Raw genomic sequence first — 20,414 nt, forward strand, 5'->3', positions numbered from 1 at the left:
GACTTTAAAGAGACTCAGAGACGAACAATACTAAAACTCTGATAGTTACCCGGGGATTCCTCCCGCCCCATAAACACGTCTAAGTCCCACGCCGTCCTTCCGCAGTCAGCCGTTCAGCTGCGGTGAGCCCCGGTAACAGGCTCAGTTACATCAGCCGCTCTGCTGGACGCGTAATACAAAAGTACCTTCTCCATCATTATTTCATTCATACATAGATTATATACACCATGGGTTTGAATCACAAAAGAGTGCTAACTGTTAGCACGGCCGTTTTCGCACAAATTTTCGCGTTTGCGCGCAATCGCGAATTTTCACGTGCAATTAAATGTTTTCACGCGCAAGCGTGAATTTTCGCGTGAAATCGCTATTGTTTTCACGCGCAAATTCGAGTTTGCGCACAAAACGATAACGATTTCGCTGAGCGCAAAAACGTTTAATTGCGCGCAAAAATGCGCACACACGTGAAAATTTGCGCGAAAACGGCTGTGCTAACAGTTAGCACTCTTTTGTGATTCAAGCCCCCGGTATTTGTCCAGATCCTGACAAGCAACGCAACATGTGAAAACAAACATGATGTATTGATATAGATCCACAGGGTAGCATCAGGAGGAGGCGGGGTTATGCAAAATAGTCACAGGTACATTGCTCTGGCCAGTTTTGCCTGTTAAGGGCCATCGTTTCTAATTTTCATTAGATTTAGGCTACATATTCAGGATCAAGACTTCTTTAATGAATCTGTGTAGCCTGGGGGTTGTAAAACTACGTGTGGGTTGTAAAACTAAATATCTCGCCATAAGGTGAAAACTGCAGACATATGGGGGTATAAATAGCAATTGACTCGTCATAAAAAGTAGATATGTGGGTGTGATGGGAGAGGTGCGTCACTGGCAACAGGGATGTCTCCCATCCAATGGGTCCCAAAAAAAAAAAAAAAAAAAAAAAAAAAAGGGACTACATCCACATACGTTTTTTTTATACTGACGCAGTGCGACTTTATGTGACGGAAGTGACGTTTTTGCTGCAGCCCTCACTTGACTGCATACGTTTGTCACCACGCGGTTCCTGCGGAGGACCGGAAGCCACGCAAGTCACGTTAGGCACGCAAGTTTTATGCATTGCGCGGAAGCGTATTTTTGATTACGCTTCTGAGCAGGTGATCGCTTGACTGGCCAATTATAATTGAAAGTGTGTAGCAGGCAAATTCAAGTTTGGTGGGCCAGTTACTATTCCTCCATGTTAGAGTACGGCCACACTGCGGAGGCGCCAGTAATTTTTGCACATGCACAGTAGCAGAGGAAAAAGCCATGCACAAGTGGTTCCGTGCTACTGCGCAGACGGCACCTTGTTCGCCACGCTTACTCATAAAGGTGAAACACGGCTGCCAGCAATATTCAACATTGATGTAAAAGAGGCAGGGAACACACTTGCAGGGCCGTTTTCCCCTGCGTTTCTGGGTTTTGCGATCGCATCTAACGCGTGCGTTTTTACGCGTGCGTTTCCGCGATTGCATGGCGTGTACTGCCATGCAACGTGCGGGAAAAAGCAGAAAACTGCGTTTTGAAAACGCGGAGAAAATGCGAATGCAAACGCGCAGAAACGCATGCGGCACAGCGTTTCCTGCGCTAGGCTATTAATTTCAATAGCCTCTAAAATCGTGCGCGTTATGCCGTTCGCGGCAAAACGCGCAAAAACGCATGTAGTGTGTTCCCTGCCTCAGAAGGTCCCAGCGCAGGGTCAGAGGGGCGTAAGGAGATCCGAGAACACTGAGATATCTATCCTTTTTTTTTTTTATGCACTTTTTTTGAGATACACTTTCAGTCAGTCTGAACACTATTCAGAAGTTCTTGTGCTGACATCGGACAAAACCAAAAGGCACACATGACAAACGGTATCTGATGTAATTCCCAGTGCAGTGACACGTTTCATACTACCTCCGTCACATAACGAAATGGAATATAGGATAGTCAATCTGGAGGTGACATAACAAAGTTGCACCATGAAGACAGTCCCTTCTGCGTGAGGTAGTACTGTGTACTCGCCGTGGTAACATATGTGCGCCTGCGCTGCGCGCCTTTCAGCCTGTCAATACACGCTCAGCGCGTAACGCTCCCATTCACCAGCCTCATAACTCCGCCTCCCTATGCAATGAGAACTACTGTCGTCTGTCAGTCGCTGCTGCGCTTGCGTACGGGACATAGACGACTCTTATTGACCAATAGCTTGAGACGTTCTGTGCCGTCCTGACGTAATGACTCCTATGGATGGTTCACATCGCGGTAAATACAAACGGGAAAGTCGCAATTGTGGAGGCTGAAGTTGCTGGAGGGCGGCGCTATGCCGATCCGGGCCCTCTGCACCATCTGTTCCGATTACTTTGATCACCAACATGATGTGGCGGCCATTCACTGCGGGCACACCTTCCACTACCAGTGGTATATATATAGATCTCTTCCATTGTTTGCAAAGCATTGCTTTCTGTTTTATTTTCATTCATGTTGTGTCCCAGTTTCCGTGTGTAAGAGAAGGTGTGTATATACATTATTGTTATATGCTATCCCTTATTCGCTGAGGGTAACTGGTATAAACCGGAAAATTGTATACTTACCTTCCGTAATTTTCCTTTCCTGGATCAGATAATGGCGGCATACTCCTGGGTTCAACTCCACCCCCTGAACCCGATTGGACAGATCTTTATTATAAATTAAAGGAATCCAGGCCCCCCTGCCATTCTCGTGAAAATCAGTCCTCGAATGGACAAGAGGGAGGGATTCGTATGCCGCCATTATCTGATCCAGGAAAGGAAAATTACGGAAGGTAAGTATACAATTTTCCGGTTTCCTGGACAGAAATGGCGGCATACTCCTGGGACATAACAAATCAGGAGCCGAGGGAGGGAAATGCAAAAATTTATTTATAAGAAGCAGATAGAACAGCTTTTCCAAACTCTAATGAAGTCAAACATGCAGGGTTGACATGATAATGGGCTAAGAATGTGTGAGGTGACGACCAGCTAGCTGCTTTACAAATTGTTTCGACAGAAACTTTTGAGAATGATGCCCATGATGCTGCCATACCTCGAGTTGAGTGGGCACTGACCTCTCTTGGTATCTCTAGCCCTTTCATCTTATAGCTTAGCTGTATCAATTTTACTAACCAGCTTGCAATAGTTCTTGTAGCAAGAGGCTGGCCTTTCCTTGCTCCCTGAACATTGATAAAGAGATGTTCTGACTGTCTGAATGAGGCTGTTTTTTTCAGGTAAGCTTTAATACTGTTGCCTACATCAAGCGGATGACAACCATTTTCTACAGAAAAAGTGGGTAAGGTTAGTTCCTGGTTAATATGGAAGGATGATGCAACCTTTGGAATATGTGATAATACAGGCCTGATTACCACTCTATCGGGAAAAAACTGTAACAAATGTTCTGTACAACCTAGCGCTTGTAAGTCTGACACTCTTTTTGCGGATGAAATAGCGGTTAAGAACAGGGTTTTTAAAGCTGTATTCCATATTGAAGATGTTTCTATCGGATGAAAAGGAGCATTGGACAGTACTTCTAATATGACACATAAATCCCATTGGGGAAAAAATGGTTTCCTCGGCGGTCTTAATTTCTGCACCGCTTGTATAAACTGAATTATCAGCGGATGAAGAGCCCATTTTTCATTAGTGAGGGCTGATAAAGCTGATACTTGTACTTTTATTGCCGATAGGCTTAGTCCCTTGTCTACTCCAGTCTGTAAGAAACCTAAAACATCTTGAACTTGAGGTAAAAGTGGTTCAATTCCCCTGCTTGCTGCGTAGGTTATAAATCTTTCCCAGACTCTATGATATGTCGAGTTGGTTGACATCTTCCTTGACTTTAGCATAGTAGAGACCACTTCTTCTGAACACCCTAATGCTATCAGCTTCCTCCTTTCAATTTCCAGGCCATTAAATTCAGTTTGTCGACCTCCGGGTGTAATAATTTCCCTTGATGTAACAGATCCGGAATCGTTGGAAGTACTAGTGGATCCTCGACACTCATCTCTTTCACCAGAGTGAACCATGGTCTTCTCGGCCAGTAAGGCAGTATAAGGATGATCGTGCACGATTCTCTCAACAGTCTGCGTAGCAAATTCGTGATTAATGGGAATGGGAGAAATGCATAACCGAGATTGAACTTCCACTTCTGCAACAGACAATCCGTCCCCTCTGACAATGGATGTGGGCACCTCGTGAAGAATCTGCGTACTTTCGTGTTCGATTGTGACGCACATAGATCTATCTGTGGAATTCCCCATTTGTGGACTATTTCTTGAAAGACTTTGTCGTTCAATGACCATTCGTGTGGGTCCGCAAATGTTCTGCTTAGGTGATCTGCTAATATATTTCGGACTCCCGGCAGGTACACTGCTGTCAGATTCTGCAGATTTTCCTGAGCCCAGGACATCATTTGCGATGTTTCTCTGAGCAATGACCGACTCCTGGTCCCACCCTGTTTCTTTACATAAGATACTGCTGTGGTGTTGTCTATCTGTAAGCTGACTGCTTTCTGGACTACAAGGTGCTTGAAGCCCCTTAGAGCTAGATAGGCTGCTCTTAATTCTAGAATGTTCGAGGATACCCCTGTCTGAGGAAGCCTCCACTTTTCCTGGATCCAGGTGTTCTGACAGTGTGCTCCCCAACCAGTTAGGCTGGCATCGGTTGTCACTTGTATCGGCTCCTCCTGTTGTAACTGATGACAGTTCTGCAAATGGTCTCTCCTGAGCCACCATTGTAAGGAGATCTTCACATCTATTGGTAACACCAATTTCTGGAACATGTTCCTCTTGTTCCAATGAGAAAGAAAGAATGCTTGCAACTTCCTCAGATTCCAGTGGGCCCACTTGACCAGAGGGATTGTAGATGAAAAGGTCCCTAGCAAGCTCAAGATTTGTTTGACCGAAAGCGTCCTTTGTGATAAAGCTGTCTTTACTTTCTTTTGAATTAATGATAACTTCTCGTCTGGTAGGCAGACTTTGTTCTGGTAAGTGATAAACCGAGCCCCCAGGAAGATCATGTCTTGTGACGGTATTAATTGACTTTTCTGATAATTGATTATCCATCCTAGCTTCTGTAATTCGTTTAACAGTATTTTTAGATGATGTTGTAGCGTTGATTGATTTTGGCTTACCAACAGAATATCGTCTAGATAATGGTATGTTCTTAAACCTTTCTCTCTCAGATGAGCTATTACAGGCAATAGTATTTTCGAAAAAGTCCGAGGAGCTGTAGATATTCCGAACGGGAGACTTTGGAACTGAAAGTGTTGATTGTTGAATGCAAACCTCAGGAATTTCTGGAAAGACTTCTTTATTGGGATGTGTAAGTAGGCGTCTGTTAGATCTACTGTTGTCATCCAATCTCCCACTCTTACCATCTTTATGATTGTTTGCAACGATTCCATCTTGAAATGGCGTATTATTATGAACTTGTTCAGAAATTTCAGGTCCAACACTGGTCTCCAACCGCCTGACATTTTTGGAACTAAGAATAATGGAGAATAAATTCCCATTCCTCTTTGATTCAATGGCACTGGAACCACTGCATTCATTTCCACTAAAGAATCTATGTATTGCTGTAGGATTTGACATTTTTGAAGATCCTGTGGAGGACGAGTTTCTCTGAATCTTGACAATGGGGGGGATTTTCTGAATTTCCAAGCATGTCCTTTTTTTATTGTTTTTATCACCCATGGATCTTGTACTGTCTCCACCCAGACATTCCAGAAGGCCTGTAGTCTCGACCCCACTTGTATTGTCTGTGTGGACGCACCCTCAAAAAGGCCTGGACTTCTGCTGTGCTCCTCCTGTAGCCTTTGACTTATTGTTCTTGAGAAAGGAGGACTGTGTTCCCCTCCAATTTTTATTGAATTGCCTTCCCGGCTTGTATGATCTAGCCTGTTGAAATCTATTCGGGAACGATTTCTTTACCGTTTGCTGATTGGATGATCGTGTCTTCCTGTCTTGGGGAAGCAGACCTGATTTCCCTCCAGTCACCTTAGCAATGGCTCCATCCATTTTGCTTCCGAAGAGATGGACCCCATCGTATGGAATACGGCACCAGTTATTTCTAGAGGATTGGTCAGCTGACCAAGGTTTCAACCATAATGCTCTTTTTGCCGTTATATTATGTAACATGGACCTTGCTGATGCCCTAATCGTGTCAATGGCTGCCTCTCCAATAAAATCTCCGGCCAATTTGAGCTCATCCAGTGCCTTTATAATTTCTGACTTGTCTGTATTGGCGTTAATAGCGGTTTCTATATTTTCAACCCAGACCTTAATAGCCTGGGCTAATGATGTAAGGGCCACTGCCGGCTTGCATGCTGCACCAGACGACAAAAAGGCTTTCCTCATATCCGCATCTATTTTTCTGTCTAAAGGATCCGCAAATAATACACCATCATCCATGGGTAACGTCACATGTCGGGCCAATCTCATTATTGAAGCATCCACTATAGGAGCTGATTCCATCAATTTTGAATCTTCTGTACTTAACGGATACATTTTTGAGAAACGATTAGATAGTGAAGGCTTTTGATCCACCTTGGCCCACTCCTTGATGAAGATATCCTTAATAATATTCATTAATGGGAAGTTATTAGGTTGCCTATTTAGGTGAGGGTAATATTTATCAGGTTGTTGCTCTGATTCTTCACCCTCCTCCCAACCTATTGCTTCTTTAATTGCCGAGATAAATGCTGGTACTAAGGCAAAATCAAAACCTAGAGCAGTAGCTCCTCCATGTTCCCCAGATTCCTCTGCGATTGTTAGCTGAGCCGATAAGGTAGGTTGTGTGGAGGCCATTTTAGAAAAAGTTTCTTGAACTGCCTGCTGTATATATGACATAACCTGCTGATTATCCACTTCCTTATCTCTGCCTAGTTCCGCAAAGCAGGATTCGCACACCATCTTGTCCGGCAATGCTGGCTGTGCGCATGACCAACATAAAGATTTTGCCGGTTGCTGATATCTCTGCTCCCTGATATCTTGCTGTTTTGATGGAACTGGGGAATAACGTCTCTCTGACCTGTAATATCTGTCAGGAGAGTAATATCTACTACTTTCATAGTGTCTTCTCCTAGGAGATCTACTCCTATGAGGGTTATAATCATCATAATGTCTTTCATGAGATCTTTCTCTCCTGTGCGGGGAACGGCGCCTGGAAGACTGTCTCTCAGGAGACTTCTTCTTCCCTTTGCATGATGATTTCTTATGTTTCTTTGGTGAATCTCTCCTAGATGATCTTGCATCCTGAGAGGAAGTATTAGCCTTGGATCTTGATTTAGATCTTGAGTGATGCTCTGCTGAGGATGTATGTCCTTTAGACATATCACTCTCCTCTCGTCTCTCTTGCGGACTGTGGAGACATAAAGAAAAAAATAGATATGTTCCACAAAGAACATCCGCATCTTCTAAGAGAGATGGCACTCTTTTTAACTAGAAAGACCTGACACCAGTGATCAGTCAGCTTTAAATTACACACCCATAGTGTAATAGGTAAATAATGGTGTCCTTTAGACCCCAGTTACCTGTCCACCTCCTCCACACTGCCTTCCCCTTGCCTAGAGTCATCCATCCTGTAATACATATGTATACATTAGGTCTGCCTCTACTATGTTTAAGCACGTAATGAATATACATCCAGTATATCGGATAGCATCCCACACATACCTGCTCCTGCAGTCTTAGGGTTTATGTTCCCTCTTGCTGAGCCTGACGCTTACTGCCGCTGAATCCAGAGCGGTCCCAACAGCTGAAACGCTGTCACCACGCTCCTTGCCGCTTGCCACTGAACGCTCTTCCGTGTTTGGTATATCCGTGTTGGGCGGAAATGACGTCAGCCGCCCTCTCCGCCAATCCAACTAGTCTCCCGACGTCCCGCGAGATTTTGGCCGGCGAAGGGGGATGAATGAGATGGAGGAAGCCGCTCCGAGTCCTAAGGAGGCATAAAGGCAGAGGAGTGGTGGTAAGATGCATTTTTAGCCACTATTTAAGCAGCGCAATGCATTATAAGCGGGAGAGGCTGAACCCGCGGATAAAAAATAAAAACGGGCGCCAAGTACCTTCCAAACAAAAAACGGACACCCAAAACCATAAGAAAAAGTTAAAGACCTTGTCCATCGAGGACAGAAAAAAAAGAGAATGGCAGGGGGGCCTGGATTCCTTTAATTTATAATAAAGATCTGTCCAATCGGGTTCAGGGGGTGGAGTTGAACCCAGGAGTATGCCGCCATTTCTGTCCAGGAGGGTAACTGGTATAAATTGTATTCCAATGCATATATGCTATAACCTTTTGGCATCACTACCTGTAGCTCTATCAGTGCCAATGCACACTTTTCCTTAAAGTGGACCTGAACTCAGAACGTCCTCTGCTCTAAAAGATACACAATAGCAAACGTTCTTTAAAGGGAGTGGCCAGGCAAAAAATAAAATAAACAAAAATCAACTTACCGCGTGCTTACTCCAGCCCCTGGCAACCGTCATGTGCCCTCGCCGCAGCTCCGGTGGCTCCCAGTCTCCTCTGATGTAGATGTCGACCTCGCCGGGTCCGCATCTACTTGCGCTTTAATGTGCGGCGCATTGACGTCATCCAGATTGTACTGCGTATGCGTAGAACTACTGTGCCTGTACAGTCCGGATGATATGAGACGCACAGTGGAACGCAGCGTGGCCTGTGATACCAGAGGGGAGCCTGGGCCACTGGCGGGAAGCGGAGCTGCGGCGAGGACACAGTCCGGCAGCCAGGGGCTGGAGGAAGCCCGAGGTAAGTTGATTTTTGTATATTTTTTAGCCTGGATGTTTCCTTTAAACAAAATGCTGCGGACAACGCCATGTTGATTGACACTAGCGCTTCACGGTTGTCCTCTGCACCGTGCGGGGAGCCTGGGACGGTGGCGCAGAGTGGAGCTGTCAGTGTGGGACAGTCTGCTGCAAGGGGCTGGAGAAAGCCCCAGGTGAGTAAAGCTGATTATTTTTAGCCTGATGATTCCTTTAAAGGTTATTATGCTGTTGTGTATTTTTTAAAGCAGAGAGGACATTCTGAGTTCAGGTCCGCTTTAACATCTAGTGCTTTCAAATGAGCTTATCTGCTGTGGCAGTCATGTCGTTAGAAGCCCCAGATAAGTGACACTTTTTGTTTTTATAAACAGCAATAGAACTCCTTTAACACTGAATTAAATTATGTATCCTTCTGTACAGTGGGGTAGCTAGAGATCATGGGGCCCCATAGCAAAACTTTCATGGTGCCCTCAGATGGAGGCACTCTCAAGAAATGCCACCTGCCCCTACCCTATGGGTATGAGTTAATTGGGCAATTTATAATCAACTCAGAAAAAGTTGGAGGGTGGAAGAACGCAAAGTTAATGGTGAATACATTAAAGCATACATCTCAAACTCCAGTCCCTCAGAGCCATGACATTTGGCCCTCAAGTGGTTTTCCCACTTTGCATTATGCTTGGCCCGCTCTACACAACCAGGGAAACTATATTGGAGGTGAAGCACTAGAACACTAGGAAGCCATATGGGCAGGTTAGGGAAAAGCACTAAACCTTAGGAAACTGTAAAGGGGAGGGTGGGGGTCTCTAGACACCAGGGAACTGTATAGGGGAGGGAGGACTACTAGACACCAGAGAACTTTATAAGGGAGGAAGGTGGCCAGTAGACCTTGAAGTTAGCCCACGACTAGGTCCCAGTGTACAAATTCGTCTCACAGCTAGGTCCCTTTGTACAATTTGGCCCTCTTTGTATGAGTCTGAAGCGGAATTAAAAAAAAAGAGATGCCTAAAGAGAGGGAAGGAGTCCTATAGAACCTTCCCGGGCTCCTGACAGTGTCCTCGTTCCCCCGTTGCCCCCCCCCCCCCTATTTGAATCTCCTGCCACGGGAGACTTCGGCAGTCTTTGGAACACTCGAGCCCCTGAAGCCTGGTGGCTCGGTACTGCACGTGTGAGTGAGCGAGAGAGTGCGTTTGTGTGTGCGCTGTACAGAGTGGCCTGTCTTCGAAATCTCAAGTGCTTCCGAAGACTGCCGAAGCCCAGGGGAAGCAGAAAAGGGCAGTCTACAATGGACTGGCTGCAGACTGCTAACGGGGGAGCCTGCGGGAGAACGCAGAGAACGGGAAGGCTCTATAGGACCCAGAGCCTTCTCTTTCCTTAGGTGAGTATCTGTTCTTTATTTTAATTTTCGCTTCAGGCTCGCTTTAAGTACCACCTGGCCCCCTATGCTCCAGGGACCCATAGCAGTTGCTATTGCTATGCCTCTGCTTCCATATACACTATGAACTTTATTCATTGTGAGCATGTCTGCCATTACTAGTATAGGTACTTGCGTAATATGCCGTCCATGCAGTTAGGGCCTGTTTCCATTAGCGCGGTTTCCGCTGCAAATCCGTAGTTTCAGGCGGGGAAACTGCCATAGGAAACAATGGCACCTCTGGCCGAATCGCTTGCGCTAGCGATTCGGCCGACATTGGCATCCGTTTCCATGCTGGAGGCTGGAATCCCATAACAAATTGCATGGCTGATGGGATTCATCTGCCTACCCGCAGACCAGGAGGAGCCGCCTCGCGCAGCACAAGTGGAAACGGGCCCTTACACACTCAAGTAAAGCGTATACAATATTTCAATCCCTTCGGCGTCAATGTCTGATTATAGCCTGGAATCTTTCTTTTCTTGCTGTGGCTGTGCACAGCGAACACATTTACTCACATAATAAATTACAGTACATAACTAAAGTATCAGGAAAAAAAAAGTTTACGTAAAATTAGTAACCATTAACCCCTAACCTTAACCCTTCACATTCCCCCTCCTTAACTCCTAACTTTAACCTTCATCCTCCTTAACCTTCCCCTTAACTATCCCCACCTTAACCCCTAACCCTTCACCTCCCCTCTCAGCACCTAACCTTCCCCACTCCTTAACCACCCCCTCCTTAACCACAAACCTTAGCCCTGACCCTTTACTTCCCCCTCAACTCCTAACCTTAACTTCCCCCCCTCTCCTTAACCCCTAACCTTAACCTCCTTGCCTCCCCTCCTTAACACTTAACCCTAACCCTTAAGTTCTCCTCCTTAAAGGGACACTTAAGCCAGGAATAAAAAAATCAGTTTTGCTTGCCTGGGGCTTCTACCAGCCCCTGCAGCCATCCTGTGCCCTCGCAGTCACCCATGGAGCCTCCGGTCCCCTGCCCGCCAGCTAGTTTTGTTTTCCCTGACAGGCCTTGACAGGGAGTCAGCGGGCTTTCTGCGCCTGCGCAGGCCTGGCCACGCATATCCTTCTTCATGTTCCCATCCTCAATCACATCCTGCACAGGCGCAGGACGCTGTTGCGGACAGGAATGCAAAGAAAATTACGCGTGGCCAGGCCTGTCGGGCCTGTCAGCGAAAACGAAACTAGCTGGGGACCGGAGGCTCTGTGAGTGACTGTGAAGGCACGGGATGGCTGGAGGGGGTAGTAGAAGCCCCAGGCAAGTAAAACTGATTTATTTTTTTTATTCCTGGCTTAAGTGTCCCTTTAACTCCTAACCCTTAACTTATCCCCCTTAACTCCTAACCTTATCCTCTCTGTCCCTCTCCTTAATCCTAACCCTAATACCACCTCCTTAACTCATAAACTTAACCCTAACCTCCTCCCCAAGGTTAGGAGCTATGGAGGGAGCGAAAGTTAAGGTTAGGCGTTAAAGGACAACTGAAGCAAGATGAATATGGAGGCTGCCATATTTATTTCTCTCTAGACAATACTAGTTCCCTGGCTGTCCTGCGGATCCTTTGCCTCTAATACTTTTAGCCATAGACTTTATATACAAGTTACCACATGCGCTATTTTATTTGCTGCACTTCTTAGTTTGCTTTGTTTCATAGCCATTATAACTGCTGAAATTGTGTGTATTGCATTTGGACATCCAGTGTAACATTTATTTCCTCTTCAGTCTGCAGCAATGGTTCAGCTCTGCTCCAAACCGCACATGTCCACAGTGTCGCATCCAGGTAAATAAATTATGATTCACACATGGCTTCTTTTATTTCAGTTCTTGGCTTACACTTTAGTGCAGCTTTCCCAACTGCAGATGAAGAAGGAATACCGCTTCTCCCCAAACAATCCTAGGGCAATGCTTGACCAGGTCAGCAAAACCTATGCAATGTACAAAAGAGAGGATGGTCTGCACATAACCACAAGGGCTGCTTTATTTCTGGACGTATCCAGGTTCCACACAAATCAGACAGATGACATTTTTCGGACAATCTAGTTCATAATCGTAGTTCCTGATTAAGGACCAGATTGTCCGAAACATGTGAGCTGTCTGATTTGTGGGGATCCTGGATATGTCCAGAAATAAAGCAGCCCTTGTGGTTATGTGCTGACCATCCTCTTTCTCAACTGCGCCTTGCAGAGAACATTGAGGCTAGGCTTACAGTGGGATGATATGGTCCAGCGCTATAAAGTCTTATAACGTTGCTTACCGCACTTTACGGTGTAATGTGTTGCGTTATGGTAACGCACTGTTTTTTACCACTTCAGGTTACCAATAAAAGCCCATATTCACTCATTCAGATTCACTATGGATCTTTAGTTGGAGCCTGGATATGATCCCTGTGTTACAAATACAAGTGCCAGGGAGTACACAGATTCCACCCCCCAAAAAAATATATAATAGTGTTCTCCCTAGCCACCTGACTATTTATGGTGAGCACCCGGCAGTTGTCAGCTCTCCTCCTCTGTTGTAACCCGAGTTGTGCAGAAAAGCACCAGCTTTGAGTGACTATGCTTCCTCCTTCAACCCTCCTTCAAATCTCTGCTAAGACTCTCTAAAGCTACCTTCACACTATATCTGTTGCAGAAAATTAGGATTGCAGCTATTCTGTAACGTTGCATCACACAACTTCAGTGCGATGTGACACAGTGCAGCATACAGTCCATAGACTTATGCTTGCACCGCACCCAGAATCGGGTGCTTCGCCTGGTAACGCAGTGCAACCACTGCATTGACAGAATGCACCACACCACAAGCATTACAGCGTGAAAGTGACATTGTAATGTAATTGCATCGCGTTTTGATGTGATATTTTCATTGTCTGCACTGCTCAGAGGGAATCTGGCATCTTGTTACTGGGGGTATTTATACTTACCTGGAGCTTTCTCCAGCCCAATGAGATGCGTCCTCCCCGGCGGCTCCATTACCTTGTAATCTCCTCTGGAAATCTTGCCAGCTCTTCTGCGCTTACACCCACTGCCGCGTTCTGTGCTTGCATGGCCACACATGCGCAGAATCGCACAACTAGCCAGATTACCGGAGGAGATTACGAGGCAAAGGAGCGGCCACAGAGGACGCACCTCATGGGGCTGGAGGAAACCCCAGGTAAGTATAAATACTCACAGTAACGAGATCTCATGTACACTTTAAAGAGACTCTGTAAATAAATAAATAAAACCTCTGGGGGATACTTACCTGTGGAGGAGGATGCCTCGGGGTCTCAGTGAGGCTTCCCCCTCCCTTGTACAGTCAGGGAATCCAGTGATGACTTCCCGGAATCCTCCCCAACAAGCTTGACAAGGAATGATTTATTTACCTCTCTGGGATCCAGTGCAGTAGCAGCTCTTTGTTCGGGCTAGGCGGAAACAGCCGAGCCCGATCGTATCCTCTCTACTGCGCAGACGCAAAAGGACTCGCACCTGTGTAGTAGAGCGGATCAATCGGGTTCAGCTATTTCCGCCTTAACCCAAATGAAGAGCGGCTAGTGCGCCTGGGCAGGATCACGGTGGGTAAATATTTACCTCACCGCACTTCGGGGGACCCTGGCATTTGAACGGAGGGACGGGGGAAGCCTCTTTAGGATCCAGAGGCTTCCCGCTCCAAAGGTAAGTATCCCCCAGAGTGATTTTCTTTTATTTTTTTATTGCAGATTCTCGTTAAGTGTCTTCTACCACTACAAAGAATATATAAAGTATCCCTTTATTTTATTTTGAACGTAATAGTAAAAGGGGTACAACAATTGTTTGCAACCCTGCTATGCAAGGAGAAAGGTGGAGGTTTTTATTCAATGGTGTTTCTAGTGAAAAACTAAACATAAAAACATACCTATTCACTCACGGACCCACAGTTCTAAGTGGAAATGGAGCAATTTCTGTCTACTGGTCTGTTATTGGACTTTCTTCGGCTCCCAGGATTTTTACAAATCTGGGGTATTGACTCCATTCAGAGACCAAGCAATTCAGGTAATTCCATACCCAGAAGACTTATGCTACATACACATTTGAAAAATTAATGAAAGATCTTAAACCAATTTTACCACCTTCCATGTAGTATGAGGGTATACTCTACACAGTCTATTCTATGGAGCTGAACTCCCCATCAGATAAAAAAAATCTTTGCAAAATGCTGCACACAAAGATGCTGTACACCTGCAACAGATCAGTATCTGCAAAAGATCTGTTCCTGCAAAAGATCCGTTCCTGCAAAATGCATTCATAGTCTATATCTGCAGATCCTCATACACACCTTGTTTAACAGACATTCATCTGCAGATCTGAAGATCTATCCTGGTGGATCTGATCTGCAGGTAATCTGCAGATGAATGTCTGTTAAACCTCCTGGCGGTCTATTAAAAACCGCCAGGGGGCAGCGCAGTGTTTTTTTTTTTTTAGTTTGTTTTTTTTTAAATCATGTAGCGAGCCTAGGACTCACTACATGATAGCCGCTGTGCAGCAGCATCCCCCTATCCTCCCCGATCGCCATCGGCGATCAGGAAATCCCGTTCAAAGAACGGGATTTCCTGGAGAGCTTCCCTCGTTGCCATCGTGACGGGGCGGGATGACGTCATGGGCGTCGTGATGTCTAAGGGAGTCCCGATCCACCCCTCAGCGCTGCCTGGCGCTGATAGGCCAGGCAGCGCACGGGTCTGTGGGGGGGGGGGCTCTGCGGCGCGGCGGATAACGGTGAATCGGCGTGGGGCGGCGGCGATCGGTGTGCTCATGCAGCTAGCAAAGTTACGCAAATCGTCCCAGCAGGGCCTGAGAAAACCTCCTGCACGGCCAGGAAGGTTAAACAAGGTGTGTATTAGGATCTGCAGATATAGACTCTGAATGCATTTTGCAGGAACGGATCTTTTACAGGAACGGATCTTTTGCAGATACTGATCTGTTGCATGTGTACAGCATCTTTGTGTGCAGCATTTTGCAAAGATTTCTGTCTGATGGGGAGTTCAGCTCCATAGGATAGACTGTGTGTAGAGTATGGCTCTTATACTACATAGAAGGTGGTAAAATTGGTCTAAGATCTTTCATTAATCTTTCAAGTGTGTGCACACCATTATTTTTGGCCGAGCTTTAGGAAACTCATAGAGTTCACCTGGCTGTGGAGATAAATCATCTAGAATCTCTGGTCTGAATTTCTCAAAATCCAGTTTATCCCCCTCCCAGAGAGTATGTTATGTGGGGATAGAGGTGGTCAGTGAGATGCAGATAATTCCAGCTTGCATGCAGAGTTAATGTAAATTGTATTTTGCAATTGGGCCAATCTAAAATGTTTGTTTTTATTGCCCTACAACCAAGCTGCATACAAATTACATGAAATATGCATGTAAGCCAAAATTATGAGCATTTCATTAATGATGGTAGACGTGCACACTGCAATTTTCCTGTAAAAGGAACAATGTAAAGAGAAGCTAAGGATTTTAGGCAGCAGTCACTAAAAGATCTTTTTGGAAACATAACATATTTGGTCAGTCCTTCAGTTATGCTTTTCTCCTCCCACAATGCACTGGGAAAATAAAAATGGGGCTTCTAATTCACCAGCCGTAACAGCTTTAACAAATATTGTTTGATTATTGTAGGTGAGCAACCGGCAAATTATCAACAAACTTTTCTATGACGTTGGCTTAGAGGAGGACACAACGCTAGATGCGGAATCGCTGAAGGTAATGGTTCTTATTGTAGTTTGTTTCTGTGTCAGTGTTCCCCCTGCTTCCCATCATGAAAGGTATGGGTCGGTCCACACTAGACCCGGTTGCAGAACGCAATCTGTGGTCCGGGCTCATGTTTTCAGAAACCGGAACGCAACCGGATCTGTGTTGCCCTTTTCCAGCTAAGTAAGGTGCTTCCCTGCTCGCTTATTTTACTTTTTCCGCACATAGCTGGAGGGGATGCGGGGATGGGTGGACCCAGTAGAGGGGAGGCCCAGTTGAGGGCGGGGGGCAACCCCTCCCCCCCTTCCCAGCCGCTGTGCCAGCAGCCCCCCCCCCCCCCCTTGTCCTGGCTGCTACCCCCTCGGGCTACCTGGCGGGACACTTATAGGGGGAAGGGGCAGGCAGTAGGCAATGTGGATCTCCCTCCGTTTTGTGTGCAAAGTTTTCTGTGTAGAGGGAGATCCGTTTTTGCATTGCCCGTCGCTACTTCTCTGTGTATCAGGGATCGATCCAGATCTGCACGAGTTGGGGACACTCCGTTCAGTTTTTGTATCCGGATCCGTTTTTGAAGTATGTAAAGACTGCTGCTATTTAACATAGGTATCCGTGTCTCCGGTTTTGATCCGGGCCCAAAGACAGAGACACGGATACGTATTTAAAACAATTGTGAACCGTCACTAAGGCTGTACATTGAACCTGTCGCTATTCAAAATATGTTCCTAATCACCAACAATGTGAGGAGCACATATACTGAAATTTCTCACTACAAACTAGTGGTAAGCGCTGACTACCAAGCAGCACCTAGCTTATACATTGCTGTCGGGAACAGCCTCCTGGCAAATTTAAAGGCACGGAACGTGCAACTGCGGATGCGTGGCCCACAGAAGCCTGTGGTAGAAACGCATCTGCTCTTAAATGCAAGCAGATGCACAATGTCATTGGAGCAGACACTGCACTGTCCGCTCCGAACATGCTGTTTGTGTTCCAGCTCAATGTGAACTGAGCCTAACTACAATGAAGAAGGTGGTATATTCTGTTGTGCTTTTAGATTTCCTTGGAGTCATGTTCTGCTGTCTTCTCTTGCTGCAGAATGAAGTGGACAGAGTGAAAGCCAGTCTTCACATAAAAGGTGAGTAACATTTTTTTTTTATGGTTTCAACATTCAGGCTCTAGCATGGAAATCTCACCGTGTGGGCGGGGAAAATACCCATACTAGTGCAGGGATACTTCATTATTCCCCAAGCCAGGGATGTCAAACTTTAGTCCACAAGGGCTGAAGTCCTTGCCTTTTTTTTTGGCACAACTCAAATTGATGGGACTGAATCAGGAAAGGTGTGGTTCATGAAGTAGAACACATCTCCATTTCTCGTTCCATCCTAAACACTGGCATGGCTGTGACCCTTGAGTACTAGGTTTGACACTTGTGGCCCAAGGTGTGAAGGTATACGTTACTGCAGGAAAACTTCACCAGCGTGGGATGGGAGGAGACTCAAAATACTGCAGAGTAATCTCTTCATTGAGGAAGTGGAGGGGACTCAAACTAGTGCAGGGAATTCTCACTAGTATGGGTAGGAATGAGACTGCTGGGATATCTTATTGCAATAGAGGTAAAGATTCAAGTAACTTCAGGACAACTTCATCTCCGGGATGTGAGGAGACACAAACAACTGCAAAGATATATCATTATGGGAGGAGACACAAAGCAAACACGGGGGTTGCTGAGCTGGGCCTCACCACCAGGTATGTCACCTGGTCTGCCGGTGCACAATCCCTCCGTGGGTCACCACTCCACCATATAGATGCAAACAGCTGAAATGAAGGAGGCACTCAATTGGCGTATAAACTTGCGTTTATAAAATAAGTAGTAAACACGACATGTTTCGGGGTTTCCCCCTTCCTCAAGTGTACCTTGAGGAAGGGGGAAACCCCGAAACATGTCGTGTTTGCTACTTATTTTATAAACGCAAGTTTATACGCCAATTGAGTGCCTCCTTCATTTCAGCTGAGGAGACACAAAGCCAGCATTCACAAAGCTTTACTGCTTGCAGGAATGCAGAAAACAGCTGATTTCACAGATCAGTCAGTAAATGATTCACTAAGGCTGTTACTGCATGGCAGGCTGAAATCTCCCACCAGTGAGGTAAATTACCGACTTGTGTGGTGAATACCTCAACACGTCAGTAAATGTCAATTCATAAAGATTAGAACATGCGGTAAAGCCAGGAGAGATGTTTGGTAATTACCTCCAGCTCTGAGCTATCGAAAAATAGCAAGTACCATTGGCTAGCACATGATGGACAACAGAGAGCAAATAGGAAAAGCGTCCCCCACATCCTCCTCACCCTATTTGCTCCAACACACGCAAGACAAAGGTGCCTGGCTCTTCTACTGTCCACATATGCTATTGCTCCGTTGTTATTGCCTGATGAAGTGGGATTAAACCTGCGAAATGCGTTGCATTGTCCTCCGGAGTATGTAAATGAACTTGTTGTATTTGACAAACACATTGGCAATTTTTGTGTCTGCTTGGAGGGGGTAGGTCCACCACTGCCTCCTTATGTTTTAAACTTTTTAGATTATTTTATCCTTTTGGCACCTCTGTATCCATACTACACTATATTAAGTCCACCCCTGGTGGAGGGGTGTTACCCCCTTTTTTCCTTATCTACGGAGAGCGACTTCTTAATCCTGAGTGAGGTCAGGTCTAATTTCCCCACCTGCTATTACAGTGGTTGCCTTGGAGGTAACGCTGATTTGTGAGTATAGCTTATTACTCATTATTGCAAAGACGAGCAACAAAATTGATGCGTGGGATGGAAGGTCTCACTTATCGAGAAAGGTTAGATAAACTGGGTTTATTTAGTCTAGAGAAAAGATGCCTTAGAGGGGATCTATAATACCTTGGCAGATGAGCTTTTTGTCCCTAGGCCTTCTCAAAGGACTAGAGGACATGATCTGCGCATGGAGGAAAAACGTTTTAGCCATTTATTTAGGAAAGGGTTCTTTACAGTTAGAGTGATTAAGATGTGGAATGCATTGCCACAGGAAGTCGTTATGGCAAACTCTATACCTGCATTTAAAGGGGGCTTAGATGCTTTCCTTGCGTTGAAAGACATCCATGGCTACAATTACTAGGTAATGCCTAATGATGTTGATCCAGGGATTTTATCTGATTGCCATCTGGAGTCGGGAAGGAATTTTTCCCTTTAGGGGCTAATTGGACCATGCCTTGTAAGGGTTTTTTCGCCTTCCTCTGGATCAACAGGGATATGTGAGGGAGCAGGCTGGTGTTGTACTTTATACTGGTTGAACTCGATAGACGTATGTCTTTTTTCAACCAAAATAACTATGTAACTATGTAACTCTATCATACTTCATTTCAACTACCAGTACATACTACACTATATTTGGCTCTTGGTGTCCCTACTCTGTGTTCTATTTGCTCCAACACTCTGGAAGTGTGTTCTTCCGAGCGGCAGAGGAGAAGGAGACAGGCTTTTCTGCATCACTTTAGATGTGCAGAAATATATATATATATATATATATATAGTATTATAGTCCATGAGTAATAGTGAGGGCACAGAGCTGGCACTGCAGGAGGCGCAGAAAAACAAACAACGTGGATTAAATAGGGGTAGTAAACAAACTGGCAGTGCTTCTACTCCTATGAGTCGATGATTGTGCTCAGGATCTCAGTAGCAAGTAAGCAACATTACCAATCCAAGAAGAGAAAGCTGTCCGGCACTATTCCAAATCTCATAAAACTGCTTTATTACAAAATCTGCTTAGTGCTGATAATTCAGTACAAAAAGTCCATAAAAGCAGGAAAACATACCAGTTGTGATGAGACTGCGGGGCAGCGTGGCAGTAGATCCCGCCTAAAAAATGTTTTGCGTATCCTGCGTCTTCAGAGACTTTGCAGCGGGGCGCAATCCCTAATGGGTGTATTTATACTTTGGACTCCCTCCAACATCATGCGCCACGCCCCGTCGCTCACTCAACTGCACTGCAAGAGACTTCCTGGTTAGATCGCATCTCTAATAATAGCAGATTTATTTTAAAGGGACACTGAAGCAATAAAAAAAAATTATGATTAGTACAGATAATAAAACATTAGGACTAGAGACATAAGTCTAATATTGTTTCCAGTACAGGAAGAGTTGAGAAACTCCAGTTATCTATGCAAAAGAGCCATTGAGTATGGTCTGGGCCTGCGCAGTATGCTCCTGGTGACATCAGCAGATGCAAGGACACAGCAACGCAGGCGCAGTGGTTTTCAGACTATAAAGTCTGAAATTCCTGAAGTGAACCGAAGGCGGGGCCGAAGCATCAGTGAGTGGCTGCGCGGGCACAGGATGTTTGCGGGGGACCATTAGAAGCCCCGGGTAAGTTCAACTCATTTTCACCCTTTTTAAGCCTCCTGAAGCATATGGTTTTAAATACTTTTGTTTTTGAGCAGCGGTTTTGACAGACTGGTTGCTAAGCAACCATGTG

The 20,414-nt window shown here is 45.6% G+C and overlaps 1 protein-coding gene across 1 annotated transcript in view; it reads left to right on the top strand.

The window, feature by feature from the left end:
* The first annotated feature begins 2,293 nt into the window (after window positions 1-2,293).
* Window positions 2,294-20,414, top strand: part of LOC137532444 (E3 ubiquitin-protein ligase TRAIP-like) — a 40,968-nt gene continuing 22,847 nt past the window's right edge. The window contains exons 1-4 of the mRNA XM_068252932.1: window positions 2,294-2,432; window positions 11,948-12,005; window positions 15,849-15,932; window positions 17,010-17,049. Of these exons, the coding sequence (XP_068109033.1) occupies window positions 2,335-2,432; window positions 11,948-12,005; window positions 15,849-15,932; window positions 17,010-17,049 (280 nt within the window). The 5' untranslated portion in view covers window positions 2,294-2,334. The remainder of the gene's footprint in view (window positions 2,433-11,947; window positions 12,006-15,848; window positions 15,933-17,009; window positions 17,050-20,414) is intronic.

This window comes from Hyperolius riggenbachi, chromosome 9 (assembly GCF_040937935.1).
Source record: "Hyperolius riggenbachi isolate aHypRig1 chromosome 9, aHypRig1.pri, whole genome shotgun sequence".
Taxonomy (NCBI): Eukaryota; Metazoa; Chordata; class Amphibia; order Anura; family Hyperoliidae; genus Hyperolius; species Hyperolius riggenbachi.